The following is a 22,743-nucleotide window of genomic DNA, read 5'->3' as shown; positions in this document are numbered from 1 at the left end:
ATTGAACATTGTACACCACACCCTCTTTCCCTCACACTGCCCCTTATATACTGGCAAGGCGTGGCCAAATGTTCCATAGGTCTATTCAATGCCAAGAACCTCTTCTAGAGAGGTATTCATGCCTGGATCTCATTCTCCTTACCCTTGCATCTAACAGGGGGTCCTGATCGTCAAAGTCCCCCATTGTCCTCTGACTCACTCAGTTCCATAGCTGGGGGTTCTACAGTCTCTGGTGGTTCCTCAGTCCCTAACTCTTCCTCACTCTCACTCTCAGACTCAGATGGCAAGAACACTGGCCTGTGATGCCAGTACTCCTCCATCTCCTTGTCCTCGAAAAAACAACCCAATGGGCAAACTGGAAGTCCAGTTTTTCATACTTCCATTTGGCTGTTTTTTTTACCATCCCCAGGCTTCAGTGAGACCTATGCGCATGCGCTGTGGCAGGCAGGGTGGTGGTAGTTGTGTGCATGCGTGGGGAGCAGCGCAGGGGTTGTGCGCATGTGTGAGATAGCGGGCGCACACCAGTACTGGGTTGCTATTGGTACAGATGATAAGGCATACCGATAGTGAAAGTTGCACTGCACATACACATATCCCAGCTTGTTTTTGCTTCTGTGCATGTGCAGGTGAGACAACATTTGCTTCTGTATTGCTTCTGCATAGAGTGCTGGTGAGACCCTATTTGGAATAATACTATGCTCAGTTCTGGAGACCTCACCTACTAAAAGATATTGATCAAATTGAACGGGTCCAAAGACGGGCTACAAGAACGGTGGAAGGTCTTACGCATCAAAGCTATCACGAAAGACTTCATGAACTCAACCTGTATACTCTGGAGGACAGAAGGGAAATGGGGGACATGATCGAAACATTTAAATATGTTAAAGGGTTAAAAAAGGTTCAGGAGGGAAGTGTTTTTAATAGGAAAGTGAACACAAGAACAAGGGGACACAATCTGAGGTTAGTTGGGGGAAAGGTCAGAAGCAACGCGAGAAAATATTATTTTACTGAAAGAGTAGTAGATGCTTGGAACAAATATCCAGCAGGCGTGGTTGGTAAATCCACAGTCACTGAATTGAAATACGCCTGGGATAAACATAGATCCATCCTAAGATAAAATACAGGAAATAGTATCAGGGCAGACTAGACGGACCAGGTCTTTTTCTACCGTCAATATTCTATGTTTCTATCTTGTGCACATATATGAGATTTTGGCAAAATTTTTTGCTTCTGCGCATGCCCAGAAGCAAACTAATTGCCAAAATCTCGTGCAAGATTTTGCTTCCTGTGCATGCACAGAAGCAAAAACACAGAAATGGGAATGGCGGAATTGGGAATCTGCCCTGGAACACACACACAACCGCAAAAAAGGTTCACCGTCGCTGGAGTAGAACCTGGGACCGCATCCAAGCCCTAACATGGGTTTGTTTAATTATGCAGGGATTTATTATATGAGTTCAGCCACTTGCAATTGTAAAAGTAAGATTTATACTTTAATTAAAGTGCACAAACAAGAAGATGCAACTGATTCCAGGATGGACTTGTAGCAAAACTAAATTAAGGCTTAATATCCTTATGAACATAGCTAATGCTCTAGAAAATATCCTGAAATGTTTTATCTCAAGGCTCCGGAACCTTTTCGAGATGGAGGGGAGTTGTCTAGGCAACAGGAAAAATATTTCCTCTTTCATTTTTGACATTATCCAGCAGGCCTCTTTTGCTGCTATGTCTGGTCAGGTCAAGGTTTGTTCCTCATTGCAGTGATGGCTTCTACGGTAATTCTACGAAAATGTCCAAAGATACTTCACCAGAAGAGCCCTTCACTCCTCCACTCGAAACAGAACATCCTACGAAAATAGACTAACAATCCTGGGCCTAGAAAGCCTAGAACTACGGCGCCTAAAACACGATTTGAGTATTGCCCACAAGATCATATGCTGCAACGTCCTACCAGTCAATGACTACTTCAGCTTCAACCGCAACAACACAAGAGCACGCAACAGATTCAAACTTAATACGAACCGCTCCAAACTTGACTGTAAAAAATATGATTGCAACAGTTGAGTTATCGAAGCGTGGAACTCATTGCCGGACTCAATTGTGTCAACCCCTAACCCCCAACATTTCTCCCTTAGACTCTCCACGATTGACCTCTCCAGGTTCCTAAGAGGCCAGTAAGGGGCGTACATAAGTGCACTGGTGTGCCTTTCGTCCCCTGTCCAATTGTCTTTCCTTTCTTTCACCTATCTTATATATTCTCTTCCTTTCATATATCCTCTCCTCTAAGTTCACTTTCACCCTCTTTTATATTATCACATGTCTATTTTTCTTCCTATGTATTTGTGTATTGGACAAATGAATAAATAAAATATATAAATAAAATAAAATAATTGTGACAGGTGCAAACATGTGGTTAGCCCATGATGGGCAGCAGAAAAAGAGGAGAGAAACAACGTAGAATTAAGGAGAACTTTCCTGACATTGAGGACAATCAACCAGTGGAACAGCTTGCCACCTAAGCGCCAAAGCCCACTGCAACAACAACGCCAAAAAGGCTTCAAGTGTTGTTAACCTTATCCTACGTAGCTTCTGCTCCGGTAATCTCACACTAATAACCAGAGCTTACAAAACTTTCACCAGACCAATCCTTGAATACAGCTCATCTGTCTGGAACCCACACCGCATTTCGGACATAAACACTCTAGAAAATATCCAGAGATACTTTACAAGAAGAGCCCTTCACTCCTCCACTCGCAACAGAATACACTACATAACTAGACTCACAATCCTAGGTTTAGAAAGCTCAAAACTACGTCGCCTTAAACACAACCTAAGCATAGCCCATAAAATCACGTTACAATGTCCTTCCTGTCAACGACGACTTCAGCTTCAACAACACACAATCACACAACAGATACAAACTTAAAGTAAACCGCTCTAAACTCGACTGCAGGAAATACGACTTTAGCAACCGAGTAGTTGATGCATGGAACTCACTACTAGACTCTGTAGTATCTTCACCTAACCTCCAAAACTTTAGACTGTCCACTGTTGACCTCTCCCGATTCCCAAGAGGTCAGTAAGGGGCGTGCGTAAGTGCACCAGAATGCCTTCCATTCCCTGTCCTAATGTTTCTTTTTTACTAATATCATGTACATAAATATTATTATATCTTTGTATACCACCAATATGTGACTAAACAAATAGAAATAAATAAATAAAATAAGTTCTGGTAGCTCTATCCTTGGAGGTTTTTAAGAAATTGGACAACCATGATGCGAGATATCGCTCCAGTGCAGCTCCGATGCATATATGGGCATGCGCCTTCCACCAGCCAGCTGGTTTTGGTTGTTTGCTGAGCAAGTGCGTCGCCCATGTGGGAGGTGGGGTGTATACAGGGGGTGCACCTTGCACACAAGGGGTAGGGCTGTACCTGTACAGGTAGTTCTCGATTTACAACCACAACTCAGCCCAAAAATTCTGTTACTAAGCGAGATTTTTGCCCAATGAATTTTGCTCCATTGTACACCCTTTGTTGCAAACTGTTGTTAAGCGAACCACGGCAGTCATTACATTATAAACACGGTTCTTATGTGACTCTGGCTTCTGCATTGACTTCACTTGTCTCAACGTCGCCAAAGGAGAGTTATTTATTATTTATTTTATTTATTATTAGAGTTGGAAGGGACCCTGCAGGTCATCAAGTCCAACCCCCTGCTCAAGCAGGATGGCAGTCCAATTTCCTTTTGAATGTGTTGAGTGATGGGGCATTCATAACTTCTGCTGGCAGGCTGTTCCACTGGTTGATTGCTCTCTCCTTGGTCAGTTTCCATCCGTTGTTCCTGGTCTGTCCCTCTGGTGCTCTGGAAAACAGGGTGACCCCCTCCTCTCTGTGGCAACCCCTCAAATATCTGTATACTGCTATCATGCCCCCTCTGGCCCTCCTTTTTGCCAAACTATCCATGCCCAGTTCCAGCAACCTCTCTTCGTATGTCTTGGTTTCTGTTGTGGTTAGCTCTGGCCCAGCCCCTGCCCCAAGGAATGTGCAGGTGGATGTGGGGGAGACATCCACATGCCGCAGGCCTGTTTTGCTTCCGATGGAATCTGCCGACGGAGCCTCCTCTGACCAAGGAAGCGTGAGTGACAGGGAAGAGGGGAGTTTGGCAGACAGCCCAGTAGGAGATCAATCATATGTATCATCCCTGGATTCTGAACAAGAATTAATGACACATCCACGCATGCGTAGAGTGATGCATAGGAGACAACAACTGAAGGATTATTACAAGAGAAAATGAGGCCACCTGGGGTTGGGTGGGGCTGCTGTAATTAGTGCTACAGATAAAAGTGCAGCCTGGTGTTTTAGCCTCATGGCAGTTTATCTGATTCATTGTTTCGTCAAGATCATGGTTTTTGTGCTGTTCAAGATTGTGTGTGGACTCTCTGGACTTTAGAATTGGACTCAATTTCCCAGTTATTGGGTGAGCAATTGGACTGCATTTCACCTGTGCCTCGTGTGTACCAGAAAATCCCTTTGACATTTAAAAAGGGAGCTGTTTCTGTTTTTCTGTTTATAAAAACTTTTGGGTTTTCCTTTTATCGTGTGGTGTGTGTCTTCCTGGACTAATTACCCTGTAATTACGGGCGGTTGAGACACGCCGGCAGAATAGTTTCCAGTCCCTTTATCATTTCAGTTGCTCTTTTCTGTACTTTAGTTTCACTGTCCTTTTTGTAGTGGGGTGACCAAAATTGAATGCAGTACTCTAGGTGTAGTCTGACTGGGGAATTATAGAGTGGTATTAATACCTCCTTAGTCTTGGAGTGTATTCAAGTAGGCTCAAGTAAAGGAGATCACCTGATCCTGGGACACTGCAACCATCATAACTATGGGTCAGTGGCCAAGTGACTGACGTTTGACCATTGGGATGATGCAGTGATTATAGTGTGAAAAACAATCACAAGTCAATTTTTTTCAGTGCCATAACTTGGAATGGTCAGTAAATGAACTATTGTGACTGTTTGTAGAGTGAAGATGTGATTGTGTGGCTACCGTTTCTCTCTCTCTCTCTCACACACACACACACACTTCCTGAATGGCCCCGATATCATCAACAAATAAACAACACAAGTTTCCATCTGCAATTTTGGATTGCAATATACAGTGATACCTCGTCTTACGAACCCCTTGTCATACAAACTTTTCGAGATATGAACCCAGGTTTTAAGATTTCTTTGCCTCGTCTTAAAAACCCTTTCTTTCTTTCTTACGAACATGAGCCCGGGTCCGTGGGCTCTCCTACTGCGCATGAGCTATCTGACTGCCGAAGGGATTCCCCTGCCTTGTGACTGTCACCACCGGGATTTCCCATTTGCTTGCATGGGAATTGCCCGCCGGAATTCCCCGCCTCCTTTTGCTTGCATCTGAGGCGGGGAAAGCTGGAGCTGCCCCATTTCCCTGCCACTTTCCCCTCTAGCCCTCCGCTTCCTCTGCTCCCCGCAGCTGCCCCATCCTGCTGCCAAAATCCCCCCTAGCCTGCTGCTTCCTTCACCCCATCTCGCCGCTAAAATCGCCAGTCCAAAAGCTTCGTATCTTGTCCCAAATCTCTCCAAAAATCGCTCCCCCCAAAGCTTCGTATCTTGCCCCAAATCTCTCCAAATCTCATTCCCCCAAAAGCTTCATTTCTTGCCCCAAATCTCTCCAAAAATCACTCTCCCAAAAGCTTCGTATCTTGCCCCAAATCTCTCCAAAAATCGCTTCCCCAAAAGCTTCATTTCTTGCCTCAAATCTCTCCAAAAATCGCTCCCCCAAAAGCTTCGTATCTTACCCCAAATCTCTCCAAATATCATTCCCCCAAAAACTTTGTATCTTGCCCCAAATCTCTCCAAAAATCGCTTCCCCAAAAGCTTCGTATCTTACCCCAAATCTCTCCAAATATCATTCCCCCAAAAGCTTCGTATCTTACCCCAAATCTCTCCAAAAATCGCTTCCCCAAAAGCTTCATTTCTTGCCTCAAATCTCTCCAAAAATCGCTCCCCCAAAAGCTTCGTATCTTACCCCAAATCTCTCCAAATATCATTCCCCCAAAAACTTTGTATCTTGCCCCAAATCTCTCCAAAAATCGCTCCCCCAAAAGCTTCGTATCTTGCCCCAAATCTCTCCAAAAATCGCTCCCCCCAAAGCTTTGTATCTTGCCCCAAATCTCTCCAAAAATCGTTCTCCCAAAAGCTTCGTATCTTGCCCCAAATCTCTCCAAAAATCGTTCTCCCAAAAGCTTCGTATCTTGCCCCAAATCTCTCCAAAAATCGCAGTAATGTATTCCAAGTCTGGCCTTACCAAAGCCTCTTGACAAGAAACACACACAAATAAAGACACTGCACAACGCCAGGGTATTTTTTCCCACAACAGACGTCTTTAAATAAAGTCAGCTAGCAATCGCTGTCCCAAAGGAAGGAAGGGAGGAATCCATGGGGAGAAGGAGTTGGGGATGATGGGGGGCGTCCCTCCTCTGCTGAACCTGCCCAGCATCTCAGCTCGTGGTCCAGCCGGTTGGGGGGTGGGGGATTGGGGAGGGGTCCCATGCCAAGGGCTCTCCTGCCTCTGACCTACGGGACGGTTCCCGCTGCCCACGGCAGGAAAAGGCTCAGAAAAATAGGGACAAACTTTACAAAATAATTATAATAATAACAATAATAATAATACTAAAGAAACCCAGCCCAGCTTCAGTTTCCAGAGAGGCTCCAGGCCGCCCACACAAAAGTTTTTTTTCGACAAAGGAGTTTGGACAAAAAGGAGCACCGACTCGGCCGACTTCTCGTGCTGAGGAAGCCCCCCCCCAGGGAGTCACGGAGACCGATCCCCCCCCGCCAGGATCTTGCCCGTGGCCTTCCCCTCCCTCCGTCAGTTAATCCGTAGCCGGTGGTCGATGGGGGTGATGACCTCGTTGGTGTAGCCGTTTTCCGAACACAAGGAGAACTCGTCCGTCGCCTCGAGGCCACTGTTGATTTCTGGGGGAAAAAGGGGGGCGAAGGAAGCGGCGTCAACAAGCGGGAAGAAATAGGAACCGTCTGGAATCAAAGAGGAGGCGGTTGTTGGGATTATAGGGATCAGTACTGGCGGTTCTGCACCGACACCAGAGAGGGCCAGGAGCAAGAGTTGCAGACGGATCTCAAGTGCAGTCCTCAATTTAGAGCAGTGGTTCTCAACCTGGAGGTCAGGACCCCTTTGGGGGTCAAATGACTGTTTCACAGGGGTCGCCTGGGACAATTTCCCACTGTGTTAGGAACTAAAGCTTCTATTCTGGCGCCTCAGAATATATTTTTGCAATCTGACCAATCAGGTGTTTGCAGTGGGGGTGGTCCCTCTGACCTTCCTGCCAATCAGCTCCAAGCTCTGCTGGGAGAATTGGGGCTAGACTTATGATTGAGGGTCACCACAGCATGAGGAACTGTATTGAGGGGTCACAGCAATAGAAAGGTTGAGAACCGCTGGTTTGGAGGGAGGAGGGAGGGAAGAGAGGAGAAGGAGAGGAGACAAGGGAAGGGAGGACAGAAGTGAAGAGAGGAAGGGGAGGGAGAGGAAGGAGAGGAGGAGATGGAAGAGAGGAAAGGGAAAGGGTGGAGAGGAGAGGAAGGGGAGGAGACTGGAGGAGAGAAAAGGAGGGGAAGGGGAGGGAGAGGAAGGAGAGGAGGAGATGGAAGAGAGGAAAGGGAAAGGGAGGAGAGGAAGGGGAGGAGAGAAAGAGGAGGGAAAGAGAGGAGAGAAGGAGATGGAAGGGAGGAGGGGAAGGGAGAAAAGAGGAAGGGGACGAGAGGAAGGGAGGAGAGAAAAGGACAGAAAGGGGAAAGGAGGGGAGGGAGAGAGGAGAGGAAGAGGAGAAGGAGAGGGAGGGGAAGCGGGGGTAAGGGAGAGAACAGGAAGGAGAGAAGGAGACGGAGGGGAGGATAGTGAGTTTTATTTATTTTATTTATTTATTTTGTCCAATACACAATAATCCACAATGAAGGTAACAGAGGAGACCTTCGAGGAAATAGAATTAGAGAAAGAATAGAAGAGAGAGTATAGGATAAAATAATCAATGAGAGAATAGAAGGAAGATATATGTTGCGAGCCGCCCTGAGTCTTCGGAGAAGGACGGCATATGAGTCTAATAAATCAATAATTAATTCATTTGAATTCATTAATTAAGGGAAGAGCAGAGAGAAGAAGGGGAGGAGAGGAGGGACAAGGAGAGGGAGGGGAGGGAGACAGAGGGGAGGGGAAGCAGAGGCTCCCATTTCAAAGCCCCATCAGCCCAGCCACCTCAAGGGCGAGGGTCCGAAGGGGTCAAAGGCTAAAGGCCCCTGATCCCAAAACCCCTTAATGGGGGCCCCCACGCTTTCCCCTTCCAACGCAGCCACGCAAGGCTGCGGGAATTCATCCCCGTGAGATCCGTCTGCCCCTTCTGCTCCGGCCCAGCTGAGATCAAGGGAGAGACAATGGGGGAAAGAGGGGAGGGAATCGGGGTGCGGGTTAGTGCCAACGTCCCCAAGTGATTAAAGCAAGCCAGGATTGCCCCTCCCGGCACCTTCCCTGCTGCTGCCCCCGTCACCGTGCGTGCGGCGGTTAATGCCAGCCTTTGAAAGCACACTTACGCTCCAGGCTGAAGGGAGCCCCCAAGTCTGGGAGCCCGGCGCCCTCTAGAGGCTAGAACCTGCAAGTTCAAAACACAAGTTGGGGAATCTCGGTAGCTCGGCTTTTGACGTCTGAGGGGTCCTCGGTGGTCGCTGAGGTTGGTGGTTTCTTGAAGACGTTTCATTATCCGATTTAGGTTTAGTACGGATGATGTTCCCTAGTTGGGTAACGAAACATCGGCAAGAAACCACCAACCTGAGATCTGACGTCTTATTCTGGCCTAGACCTGATTCGATTGGTATGTTTGGTAGCCTGGTTGTTGTGGTTTATTTAAGGGTTTTAAAAGCACTTTTAATTGTTGTATTTTTATTATTTGTACTGTTTTTAGCCATCCTTGTGTGTCAAATCACACTTGGCCAGTAAAGAATTCTCTTCTATATAAAGATTCTATTCTATTCTATTCCATTCTAAGATTCCATTCTATTCCATTCTATTCTAATATTCTATTCTATTCTATTCTATTCCATGATTCTATTCTATTCTATTCCATTCCAAGATTATATTCCATTCCATTCCATTCTAATATTCTATTCTATTCTATTCTAGATAAATGTATCTTTTATGTACACTAAGAGCATCTGCACCAAAGACAAATTCCTTCTGTGTCCAATCACACCTGGCCAATAAAGAATTCCATTCTATTCTAATTTAATTTTCTTAATGAAGAAGATATACCTTATTTAGTAATTTTCCTTAGAGGCCATCTAGTCCAATGCAGGAATGCAACACGCTTGTCAACGCAAGTAGATCGCTAAATCCAACAAGTCAATACGTCAAACACAGGTGGGGTTTCCACTTACCAGCCGCTACTGGTATGTTCTTTCAGACTTTCGTGGGCGTGCCTGGTAGGCATGTGCGCGCTCATCGGCGCGAGATTTGGCTTCTGAGCATGTGCCGCAAGTGAAATCTCACATGAGGACATTCTCGCGTGTGAGATTTTGCCTATTTTCGGCGATTTCTTTGCTTCCGCGTATGCGTAGATGCAAAACACCAAAAATCGGCGAAATCTCGCACGTGAGTGCATTCTCGCGCCAGATTTCACTTGCTATGCATGCACAGAAGACAAATCTCGTGCATGCATGCATCAGGGGTGTGGACATGCATGCGCATCTCCATCTCCAAAGTGTTGGTAATGACCTTTAAAGCCCTACATGGCATTGGGCCAGAATACATCCGGGACCGCCTTCTACTGCACGAATCCCAGCAACCGATTAGGTCCCACAGAGTCGGCCTTCTCCGAGTCCCGTCGACCAAACAATGTCGTTTGGCGGGCCCCAGGGGAAGAGCCTTCTCTGTGGCGGCCCCGGCCCTCTGGAACCAACTCCCCCCAGAGATTAGAACGGCCCCCACCCTCCTTGTCTTTCGCAAATTACTTAAGACCCACCTTTGTCGCCAGGCATCGGGGAGTTAAGTTATCCTTTCCCCCTAGGCCATTACAAGTTATGCATGGTATGTTTGTGTGTATGTTTGATTTTTTTATAAGGGGTTTTTAGTTGTTTTTATTAATTGTTCATGTTGTTTTTACCACTGTTGTTAGCCGCCCCGAGTCTGCGGAGAGGGGCGGCATACAAATCCAATAAATAATAAAAAATAATAATAATAATAATATCCACTACCGGAGCCCCTGGCTGCAGCCTATGTCTGGCCCCACAGAATACACCGCCCCAAAATCAGAATGGCAAAAGTTCAGCCTGCCGAACGAAGCGCCCTCGAAGCATCTTACCCGAAAATATGAGTTTCTCCTTCATGATGTTGACATCGCGGCTGGACCGCCGGACGGCAGCGCTGAGCATGATCTGCTCCGGGTTGTAGCTGCGAATGCTGCTGAAGCGCCACCTGGGAGAGAAAAGGGGAAATGGAAAAGATTCTCGTTTGAAGGGGATCAAGTGGATCGCGGAGGGCAGGCCGGCCTAAGAAGCAAAGGCCCACGTGTTGAGGACCCAGATTGTGGGGGGCAAGAGGCTGATTCTCTGTAAGCCGCTTCGAGAGGGCTGTAAAGCACTTTGAAGCGGTATATAAGTCTAAAGGCTAATGCTAAAGGCTACTTTTTCATGCATGCCACGCCACCTTGACTGTTTTGACCCCTTTGTGGGGCAGCTCTGGGAAGCCTGCTTTCTCAGCCCCTCCGATCTGCAGCCCCTCGCAAAAGAAGGAGACGAGATTTTGAACCAGGACCCCATTTTCCAAGCTAGGGAAATAATTCCTCCTCCGGAAGGGCCCGGAGAGGCACGCTTGGGAATAAAATGGCGCCTAACAGCACATCCGGCCCTCCATCTTTTGTCTCCATTTTGGAAGCGGGATTTAGGGGAACGGCCGGGACTTCCTTTCTAGCGGCTCAAAGGGAAATTCACTTCTGCTGTGCCTTGTTCTCGAACAGGGGGTCTAAATGTTGTAACCTTAAAGACTTGTGGACTTCAACTCCCAGAATTCTCCAGTCTAAAAAAAATAAAATAAACCTGGCCACTGTCAGATTTGTGGACTTCAACTCCCAGAATTCCCAAAGTCATGAAATATAGTAAATAGGACGATGAGATATATTAAGGTAAATGGAGTAGATTGGATTAAGCAAATTGATTGTATAAGGTTTGATTTCTTTAAATTTATTCCTTGTTGTTTTGGTTGAATTTACTAGGAGGGATTTAATGAATTATAAATAATGGGGTTGCAATAAGTAAACATATAAGGTTGTATTTGTTTAGATTTGGGGTTTTTTATACCTGTTAACGGATAAAATTGGGTTTAAGATGAGGTTTTTCAGTCTTTTGTGGAAAAAGTATAATGAGGGAAGGAGGCACTATGGCTTAGATTTTTAACTTTTTAAAGATATTGTTTTTATTAATATTTAAAGGGATATCAATGGTGAATTTAATTAGAGGGTCATTTTGACCTATCTGGATGACAAAATTAGAAAGAATGGATGTATGGGGGTACCAAAATTGAATAGATGGGATTTAAAAATTTGTATCTGGAATATATAAGACTTGCTAATGCGAGACTATTTACTTGTAATAAGAATAGAAGATATATTATTTTTGTATGTTGGATGTTATTTTTGTATGGAGAGAAAAAAATTAGCTGGGGAAAAAAAACACCTCCCAGAATTCCCCAGTTTCATCTTAGGTATGAAAGCTGGCTTGATGGCTTTGGGCCAACCCCCCCCCCTCCCTCCAACCCACCTCACAGGGTGGTGGTTGTGAACAAAAGGAGGAAGAGGAGGAGGAAGGAGTGCTGGGTATGTTCCCTGCTTTGAATTACTTAGTAATATATCTTAATATGTAAGTAAAATAATATTATTTTTGCAGTATCGCTACTGCTAATCCTCTCTTTCAAACACTACTGCTATTAAGATACTGCTTCTACTACAACGCCACTACTCAGAATAAATATTATCCAATTGTGATGGGCAGCCATATTTATTTTTGTTTAAATAAAATAAATTGTTTGAAATGCTTCCGGATGGAAAAACCCAAATTCCAATCTTCCCTGACAGCCTTGGAATTCTCTTTCTCTTGCCCAGCCTACTTTGCAGGGCAGGTTTGTAATAAGGTAAAATTGGGGGAGGAAATGTTATGTTCGCTGGAGAGAGGACTGAATAATAAATAAAAGGCCAGGGACCCCAACTCTTTTGCGACCCCGAGGGCCCTAAAAAATACACCCACACAATGAAGAAACCGACAAATAAAAGCATGCAGGAAATCCTAACAAAAACACAGAGATGCCGTATACACAAAAGGGGGACTTGTGGGTCACACAATCAAAACAACACGCGGTCGGTTGGCTAAAAATCCAGATTTAAAGAGGAAAAACATAGTTTGAAGTGTACAAGACACACCTGGGATCATCACCTGACTGCTTTCGCACAATCACAGCTGTTTTTAGGTGTTGCTGGCAAGTTGAAGGTGCGTGCAGGCGTACCCCCCCCCCCCCTAAATATTCCCCGTCCCAGTCAAATCTGGATCGTTGTATATTCTTGATAACACACTTATCTGCCCTATCTGGGTTACTTATTCAGTCAATCCGTTTCCCGTAGTCCTCAACTTACAACAGTTTTCTCCGAGTCTACGGAGAGGGGCGGCATACAAATCCAATAAATTATTATTATTATTATTAGTGACTATTCATGTTGTAAGTGGTCCACATCCAGCTCAGCTGGTCATGGATTTTGAAAAACAGGAGACATGGGAGTACTGGCATCGCAGGCCGTCTGAGTCTGAGAGTGAAGGGGAACTGGAGACTGGGGAACCACCAGAGACTGTAGCACTCCCAGTTATGGGACTTAGTGAGCCAGAAGAAGATGGGAAATCAGAGGAGGACCCCCTCCCCCAATGTTGGATGCAAAAGTCAGGAGAATGTGATTTAGGCAAGAATATCTGAAAAGAAGAGGGTCTTGGCATTAATAGATCTATGGGACACTTGGCTACACCTTGCCAGTATATAAGGGACTTCTTCCTAAGGGTGTGGCAGACAACGTTCCTCCTCATGGAGACCTGGAGCTGAGAGGGCTTTCTGAGTTCAAATCCTTTTGTCCTCCTGACCAGTGAGATGCTTTGCAGAGTTTCGATGGGAGTTCTTATCTCCAGCTCATTAGAGAGAAAGTGGCCAGCATGAAATTCCTTAGATGCATGCGTGCGTGAATACATGTAAGATTTGGCTTCTGCACATGCGCAGGAAAAAAACTTGTACGAGGATGATCGTGCGTGTGAGATTTCACCGATTTTTGGCTCCCCCCCCCCCGCACATGCACAGAAGTAAAGAAATTGCCAAAAACCAGTGAAATCTCATGTGCGTGAGCGTCCTCATGGGAGATTTTGTGTTGTGGTTAGCTCTGGCCCAGCTCCTGCCCCAAGGACTGTGGATGTGGGGGAGACATCCACATGCTGCAGGCCTGTTTTGTCCCCGGTGGAATCTGCTGATAAAGGCTCCTCTGACCAAGAAGACATGAGTGACAGGGAGGAGGAGAGTGGGGCAGACAGCTCAGAAGGAGATCAATTATCTAGCTCCTCCTTGGATTCAGAACAAGAGTTAATGATACAGCCACGCATGCGGAGAGCGATGCATAGGCAGCAACAACTGAGAGATTATTATCAAAGAAAATGAGGCCACCTGTGGTTGGGTGGGGCTGTGGTCATTAGTGAGGCTGCTATAAAGAGCAGCCTGTGGGTTTGGCCATTGTGGAGGATTATCTGATCATTGTGTTTCATGACTGCTTTACTGACTTTGACCTTTTGTGTGCTGATTTTTCCCCGCTTTGAAACTAAACCAGAGCAAAGTGTGTTTCACTTTGTGAAAGAAGAAGGACTGTGAATTGCCTCACAGCTGCAAGCTAAGTATCACAGAACTGATAAGGGACTTGTACAAATTACCATTTTATTTGGAGACAAGTGCTCTTTGCTATACCAAAAGAGGGCTTGGTTTAAGGGAATTTTCATTATAAAGAACATTGTTTTGAATTTTCAAAAGTGTGTGTGTCTGAAATTTGTATCTGTGAATTTTTGGGAGGATTCTACCAGAGAGCCCGACAGAACATTTTGCTTCCTGCACATGCGCTTAATCTTGCGCCTGCGTGCCCGCCTACTAGACACACGTGCCCCTGTGCCAGTCACCAGTAGCGCACTAGTAGCACCAGCGACAGGGAGCCCTTCACTGGTGGGATGTGAGGGGAAGGATGTTGCAAAGTCTCTATTCCCACCCCACTCTGGGGCCAGACGGTTGTCCGAACTATTCAAATTTCCGCTACCGGTTCTCCAGAACCTGACAGAACCCGCTGAATTTCACCCCTGGGTGAAGGGAGCAAGCAAGCAACACCCCACCCCACCCCAAAAATCAATCATTGCTCTTTGAAACCAAGAGGGAGATCTGCTTTTCTACTTACGCGAAGCCTTCCGTGCCACTTAAAAGACCATTATTATTTTTTTAAAACCCTCTTAGCTTGAAATTCTCTCCATCCTCTTGTTTATCAACCCTGCCCTCTTTGGCAAAGTAAAAAAAAGAAGAGAAAAAGCTGATTTTTTTTTTTGTTGCAAAGATGAGGAAAGAGAGAAGTGATGCCAGGAACATGGAGGAAGCACAGATGTGCAAAGAGGCAGCCTGGATGAGGCGGGAGGAAGATGATGGTCTGGGCGTAGATCTCCCCACCCAACTTCCAGAATTTGGGGGGGGGGGGAATAAGGAGGGAGTCAAGATTTCAAGCCACAGTGTGATTACAACCAGCCCGTGTAAAGAAAGGGCAAAAATTGTGGAACAAAAAAAAAATCTCTTATGATATTATCGATAGTTGTCAACTTATAACCATTCGTTTAGCCACTGCTCACAGTTGCAAAAGTGAGGTGTAGTTGGTCTTCACATTTAAGACCATTGTAGCATCACCACTGTCGGCTGTGGCAAGGAAGGCGTTTGCCCAGGTTCGCCTGGTGCACCAGTTGCGGCCCTACTTGGACAGGGGGTCATTGCTCACAGTCGCTCGTGCCCTCATCACCTCGAGGTTCGATTACTGCAACGCTCTCTACATGGGGCTACCTTTGAAAAGTGTTCGGAAACTTCAGATCGTGCAGAATGCGGCCGTGAGAGCCATCGTGGGGCTTCCTAGATTCGCCCACGTTTCTACAACACTCCGTGGCCTGCACTGGCTGGCGATCAGTTTCCGGTCACAATTCAAAGTGTTGGTCATGACCTTTAAAGCCCTACATGGCATTGGACCAGAATACCTCCAGAACTGCCTTCTACCGCACGAATCCCAGCGGCCAATTAGGTCCCACAAATTGGCCTTCTCCGGGTCCCGTCGACTAAACAATGTCGTTTGGTGGGCCCCGGGGGAAGAGCCTTCTCTGTGGCGGCCCCGGCCCTCTGGAATCAACTCCCCCGGAGATTAGAACAGCCCCCACCCTCCTTGTCTTTCGCAAGTTACTCAAGACCCACCTATATTGCCAGGCATGGGGGAATTAAGACATCTCCCCCAGGCTTTCTTATATTTTATGTTTGGTATGTATGTGCTGTATGGTTTTTAAATTGTTGGGGTTTTTATATATTTATATATTTTTATTATTAGATTTGTCCCATTGTTATACTGTTTTTATTACTGTTGTAATAATAATAATAATAATAATAATAATAATAATAATAATAATAATAATAATAATAATAATAATAAATTTGGGCTCTTAGCAACTGCACATGTGCAGAAGCAAAGAAATCACTGAAAATCGGCAAAACCTCATGCGCGAGGGCATCCTCGCGTGAGATTTTGGTTGCTCATGCGCAGAAGTGAAATCTCACGCCGACATCCATGACAATCCTGGAGGGCATACCGGTAACGGCCGCTAAGTGGAACCCTCGCCTGGTTCTAGCCCTGCCTTAGCCATTAAAAAAAAATGACTGGGTCACTTTGGGACAAATCACTAGGAGTTCTAGTCCCGCCTTAGCCATGAAAGCCTGCTGGGTGATTTTGGGCAAATCACCAGGAGAAAGTGAGTTCTAGTCCCGCCTTCAGGGTGAAAGTCAGCTAGTGATTTTGGGGCAGTCCCCCCCCCCATGTCTCTCTCTCAGTCCAACCTCCCTCACAGGGCTGTTGTTGCAAAGAAACCAGGAAGAACAAGCGTCTTGGATAGGCACCTTGTATTGTGAGCCGCCCCAAGTCCATGGAGAGGAGCGGCATACAAGTCCAATGATTAATAATTAATAATAATAAATAATATGGTTGCTGCCTTGAGTTCTTTGCAAAAATAATGAAGGCCAGCTATAAATAAAATAATCAAATTTTAAACAATGAAATTAATTGTCCAGAGCAAAATGAAATCGAACACACATTCAGTCAATTGCCTTTTTTCCTTTCTGGCTGGAGTTTCACATCTTGGCAAATCTAGAATGAAAGCTGAGGGATCATCAACCCCACAGGATAAATCCAGGAGAAACCACATTGTGGTCCAGGTTTTCACGTCATGTCTGTGAGAACCTTTGCAGCATCAAGATTGAAGCTGTCCTAGGAAATAGAGGGTTAGGGTTTGCCCCCTGCTTCCAGAATTAGCTCTTTGCAAGCAGAATTTTTTTTAACCTTTGCAACCTTAACATTTTTTTAACACCGCCTAATCAGGCATTTACAGTGGGGGTGTCCCTCTGACCTTCCTGCCAATCAGCTTAAAGCTCTGTTGGGAGAATTGACGCTTGACTTATGGTTGGGGGTCACCACAACACAAGGAAGTGTATTAAGGGGTTGCGGCATTAGAAAGGTTGGGAACCACTGTATAGAGATTTGCTTCCAAGCCTCCCAATAAATATCTGCGGCAGCAAGCAGATGCTAGCGGTGCTGAGCTGGTGGGAATGATGGGGCTTGGTGTCCAACCTAACTGGAGGGCAGCAGCTCTAAAAAAACTGGGTGAGATGGACTAAAGCAGAGATTCTGTTCTAGAGTCTCGGTGGTGCAGTGGTTAGAGTGCAGTACTGTAAGCTACCCTGTTTTCCCGAAAATAAGACGTACCCCAAAAGTAAGGCATGTCAGAGGTTTTGCAGAATTTGCTAATATAAGGCACCCCCCGAAAATAAGGCGTAGTCAAGTTTACATACGGTACGGTGGAAAAACATACGGTACCATTCAAAGCTGTTCATAGCGGTACCGTAATAATGTGGCGTCCCCTGCTGGCCCCTTCCATCGCTTTGTACCGTCCAGTACAGCAGACACAGTCTGCTGCTGTCTCACCGCCATTACAGTCTCCACTACAGTGCGTAGACTGTAGCTCCTCTGGTGGCCGGAAGCTGCAATAGCGGGAGTATACTGTTGTACCATATAAGTGCCGTCGTTTGTGTGTGTGGGTGCCATACTGACAGGTACCGTACCGTAATCAGTGTACCATACGGTACACTTTCTTTGGGGGTGTCAGCTTTTCTGCCTGCGAATTTGTCTTATTTGAGAAATATAAGGCACCCCCCCGAAAATAAGACGTAGCACAACTTTTGGAGCAAAAATTAATATAAGACAGTGTCTTATTCTTGGGGAAACACGGTACTTCCGCTGATCACCGGCTGCCAGCAGTTGGGGAGATCGAACCTCAGTAGGTTCAAAGTTGACTCAGCCGTCCATCCTTCCAAGGTCAGTAAAATGAGGACCCAGACTGTTGGGGGCAAGAGGCTGATTCTTTGCAAAACCACTTAGGGGGGGGCTATAAAGCCCTGTGAAGCGGTATATAAGTCTAAATGCTAATGCTATTCCCATTCTATTCCGCTGTGTGCAGAAAACGCAAATCTTGATGCAATATACAGTAGTACCCCTAGATACGAGCATAATTCGTTCCAAAAGGGAGCTTGTATGTCGAACAACTCGTATCTGGAACAAATGGCTTTAGACTTTGTTTTTCCCCTCCGAGATAACCAGAAGCAAGGATTCTTGCGCCACCTAGTGGACGCTCGGCTCGTATCCCGAATTTGAGCTCGGAACTTGAACAGAAATGTCTCTCCCCTCCTGGCTCGTATCTTGAAATACTCGCATGTGGAGCAGCTCGTATCTAGAGGTACTACTGTATTGGCCACGCTTCCTTGCTTTCCCCGCCCTATTTCCTGCAACGCTCACAGGGGAGTTAAAAGGAGGGAAGGGGGGGAAAAACAACCCAAAACTAGAGATGAAAGGTGAAATGAGGGGAGAGGTCCCAACAATTACCTGATTAAGTGATAGCTGTAAAGATGCCAGAATGCAGCAGCGGAAAGAGGAGGAAGAAGAAAGAGGAAGGGACATGCGGAGAAATGTCACAGCAGTCGGAAAATCACACAGAAATCCCAATAGCCCCCCACCCCACCCCACTGGCATTTTCAAGACACCCCAAAACTTTGGAGAGGGTGATCCAAAATTCTTCCCCCCCCCCTTCTTCCTTTTATTCCCATTGGAATCGGCTACTTCTGCCACGAATAAAAATATGTAAATGAAAAATATGTTGTGGGGTCTTTGATGCTCTCTGGGCCTGGGTTTTTTTCCTGCAGAACTTTCACAACCCAAATAAGTAACAAAGGGGAGACCTTTGAAAAGGGTTCGGAAACTCCAGATCGTGCAGAACGCGGCCGTGAGAGCCATCGTGGGGCTTCCCAGATTCGGCCACGTTTCTACAACACTCCGTGGCCTTCACTGGCTGCCGATCAGTTTCCGGTCACAATTCAAAGTGTTGGTCATGACCTTTAAAGCCCTACATGGCATCGGACCAGAATATCTCCAGAACCGCCTTCTACCGCACGAATCCCAGCGGCCGATAAGGTCCCACAGAGTTGGCCTTCTCCGGGTCCCGTCGACCAAACAATGTCGTTTGGCAGGCCCCAAGGGAAGAGCCTTGTCTGTGGCGGCCCCGGCCCTCTGGAATCAACTCCCCCCGGAGATTAGAACGGCCCCCACCCTCCTTGTGTTTGGCAAATTACTCAAGACCCAACTATATCGCCAGGCATGGGGGAATTAAGACATCCTCCCCCCGGCTTTTATATTTTATGTTTGGTATGTATGTGCTGTATGGTTTTAATTGCTGGGGTTTATATATCTTTTTCTTTTAATATTAGATTTGTTCACTGTTATATTGTCTTTATTATTGTTGTGAGCCACCCCGAGTCTTCGGAGAGGGACGGCATACAAATCTATCTATCTATCTATCTATCTATCTATCTATCTATCTATCTATCTATCTATCTATCTATCTATCTATCAATCATTTATTTATTTATTTATTTATTTATTTATTAGATTTGTATGCCGCCCCTCTCTGTAGACTCGGGGTAGCTCACAACATACAATAGAACAATCCACAACAAATTTAATAAATTTAAAAAACATTTTAAAACCCCATTATTAAACCAGACATACACACAGAGATACCATACATAAATTATATAGGCCCGAGGGAGAGGGGGGGATGCCTCAATTCCCCCATGCCTGACGGCAGAGGTGAGTTTTAAGTTTACGGAAGGCAAGGAGGGTGGGGGCAGTTCTAATCTCCGGGGGGAGCTGGTTCCAGAGAGTCGAGGCCGCCACAGAGAAGGCTCTTCCCCTGGGACCCGCCTGACAACATTGTTTAGATGACGGGACCCGGAGGAGGCCAACTCTGTGGAACCTAATCGGTCGCTGGGATTCATGCGGCAGAAGGCGGTTCCGGAGATATTCTTGTCCGATGCCATGAAGGGCATTATAGGTCATAACCAACACTTTGAATTGTGACCTTTGAATATTATTATTATTATTATCATCAGTGCTGCTTGCAACAAAGTAAACTCTGCTCTCTTCAAGCACTGATGATGTTCCCTAGTTGGGTCACGAAACATCTGCAAGAAACCCACCAAGCTCAGAGAGCACCAAGGACCCCACAGTTCAACCCTGAATTACAAATATTCAGAATATTTTTTGGTGGTTCCCTTGGCTTTCAATGATTTAAACCATTTGTAAACCGCCCAGAGTTGCTGGCAGTCGAGGGGCATACGCCCAGAATAAATAAACACATTTAATTAATTAAAGATCAAGAAGCCATCGAAATCACGTGTTTCGAAATTTTGATATTCCTTCCCTGCAAGATGAGGACAAAGTTATTTTAAGTTTGATTGAAAAACAATCGGGATAATTGCTTTTCTCCTGTATCAATTCCCTTTTAATTAAACTTTTTTTTTCAACCTTGGCAACTTTTAAGATGGGTGGATTTCAACTCTCAGAATTCTCCAACCAGCCATGATGACTCTCTTGATAAACTACTTTTAAAAAGGAATGAGAGTTTTATCCCAAAGTTCAGGAGCTTGCTGATATTTTATCTGCAAGCTCCTGAACTTTCGTTATTGAAACGGATGTCCAAGTGCCGCCTCTATGTTGGTTGAGGCAGGCAGGGTCTCCTTGGGTCAAGGGAAAGGGAGGGTTTTGCCTTCTCTTTCTGCTCAAGATCCCCATGGACAATGGGTGGACCACTGTGTGACACAGAATGCTGGACTCGATGGGCTTTGGCCTGATTCAGCAGGGCTCTTCTTAACTTCTTCTGTTTTTATGTTTATTTACCCAACATTGAAGCTATGGATTTATTCTGCTTTTCCAACCATTTGCGGTGTCCTCTCTTTAAAACTGTCTGAAAGTTTATTTTCCCCTCCACTCGCTCTTCAACATCTTTTCTCCAAGTTGTGTATTTCTTTTTTTAAAGTTGCATTTTGTACAATGAGGTCAAGAAATTAGGAGAACCGTAAGCTTTTCAGCAACTTGGGGAAAAGGAGAAAATGTAACTTTAAGGCATCTGGACCTTGGAAGCAGGACAGAAAAGGAAAAAAGTCCCAATATTTGTAGCTCAGGGTTGAATTGAGGGGTCCTTGGTGGTCTCTGGGGGTTGTTACCTTGCAAACGTTTTATTACTCAAGTATGTAATCTCATCAGCGTTATAAGTGGGTGGGGTGTGTTCTCTGTTTATATAGGAACGACTTATATAGAAGCACTACAACCAGGAACAAGAATGCTCCCATCAACATTAATAGGATAAGCCACTTGTACATAAGCAGAGAGCAACGTCCACTCCCTTCTATGCTGATGTTGTTACCTAGTTGGGTGATAAAATGTCTGCAAGAAAACAGCCACGCTTGGAGACAACCAAGCACCCCACAATTTGTAATACTTTACAATTTATTTATGCCCTGGAACTGCTAAATCCTTGCGCAGCTGTGAACTGACCAGCTGGGTGGACGTTTGGCCTCTCTTTCTACTCCCCGATTGAAATAGGTAATGAAGAATTTTGCTACCACCACTCAAAGGGGCTCCAGACGTCGCTGGGAAAACTTTAATAATATTGCAAAGTCATCAGTAGGCGCTACTTACTTCTGGAAGATGAAAATCCCTACAATTATGACAAAGGAAACAACGTCGGCCATTATCCAGATTAGACGGTATTCATCTGGAGGCTGAAAAACAAGTAAAATAAATTAACAAAAATTAAAAGTGGGTTTTCCTTTTTTAACCCAATCACATGGGGGAATGTGAGCAGAGAATTGTCAGGTTTAACCATTAATGCCGAGGCCTTTTCCGCTTAGGATATGTGGACTTCAACTCCCATAATCCCCTAGCCAATATTTCAAATCCTAGAATTCCTTAGGCAGCCATACTGGCAGGGGAATTCTGGGAGTTGAAGTCCACCCATCTTAAAGTGGCCAAGTTTTAAAGACACGGACAAACATAATAAATCTGTAAGAGACACTCACAAGCAAGCTAAAACTTTTCAGACTTTAAGAATTCTAGGAGTTGAAGTCCCCAAGTGATGAAAGGGTCATAGTTCCCCTTTGCTGGTTTAGGGATTCTGGGAGTTGAAGTCCACGGGTCATAAAGAGGCCATCTTTCTCCACCCTGACCTAACAAATCCCGTTCTAGCGGTTTAAGTTTATTCATTTACAGAGGACAGAGTTGGAAGGGACCATGGAGGTCTTCTAATCTGACCCCCTGCCTCAGGCAGGACACCCTCTACCCAGTGATGGGCTGCCAAAATTTTTACTGCCACATTGTAGGCATGGCTTATTTTGTGGGTGTGGCTTGGTAGTCATGTGACTGAGTAGGAGTGGCTTGCTGGCCAAGTGACCAGGTGGGAGTAGCTTGACAATCATGTGACAATTATGTGGCTTAAAGGTCATGTGACTGGGTGGGAGTGGCTTACCAACCATGATAAGTTTTCAAATAGGTGCTTGGACTCTTTTTCAGTTGATTTAAATCCCATTATTTGAATATTATTATTATTATTATTATTTATTAGATTTGTATGCCGCCTCTCTCCGAAGACTCGGTAATAGCCACAAAAAGGACAAATGATAGGCAGCATTACTTGTTGAGGAGCACAGTCACATTTGAAGGTTTTGTACTGAACCCACAAGGTTCAGTATGATAACAGGTTTAGGTTTAGGTTTATTGGATTTATATGCCGCCCCTCTCCGCAAACTCGGGGCGGCTCACAACAATACTAATAAAAACAGCACAGTACATAATACCAAATCCAATGCCCACCCATCTAGTTACAATTTAAAATTAATAATCTCATAAAACAGTATATATATAAAAAACAGGCACACAGTCAATCAATCAACAAATCAACATGGGCAAGGGGGAGGTGTTTTAG

The 22,743-nt window shown here is 45.4% G+C and overlaps 1 protein-coding gene across 1 annotated transcript in view; it reads right to left on the bottom strand.

Annotated features, from left to right (window-relative positions):
* Positions 1-6,385: 6,385 nt before the first annotated feature.
* LOC139166225 (glycerophosphodiester phosphodiesterase domain-containing protein 5-like) overlaps positions 6,386-22,743 on the bottom strand; it is a 126,549-nt gene continuing 110,191 nt past the window's right edge. Inside the window, 3 exon segments of the mRNA XM_070749501.1 lie at positions 6,386-7,002; positions 10,392-10,504; positions 21,462-21,544. Of these exon segments, the coding sequence (XP_070605602.1) occupies positions 6,896-7,002; positions 10,392-10,504; positions 21,462-21,544 (303 nt within the window). The 3' untranslated portion in view covers positions 6,386-6,895.

This window comes from Erythrolamprus reginae, chromosome 4 (genome assembly GCF_031021105.1).
Source record: "Erythrolamprus reginae isolate rEryReg1 chromosome 4, rEryReg1.hap1, whole genome shotgun sequence".
Classification (NCBI taxonomy): Eukaryota; Metazoa; Chordata; class Lepidosauria; order Squamata; family Dipsadidae; genus Erythrolamprus; species Erythrolamprus reginae.
Note: the sequence above shows the minus strand (reverse complement) of the source record. Positions and strands in the feature narration are given on the sequence as shown.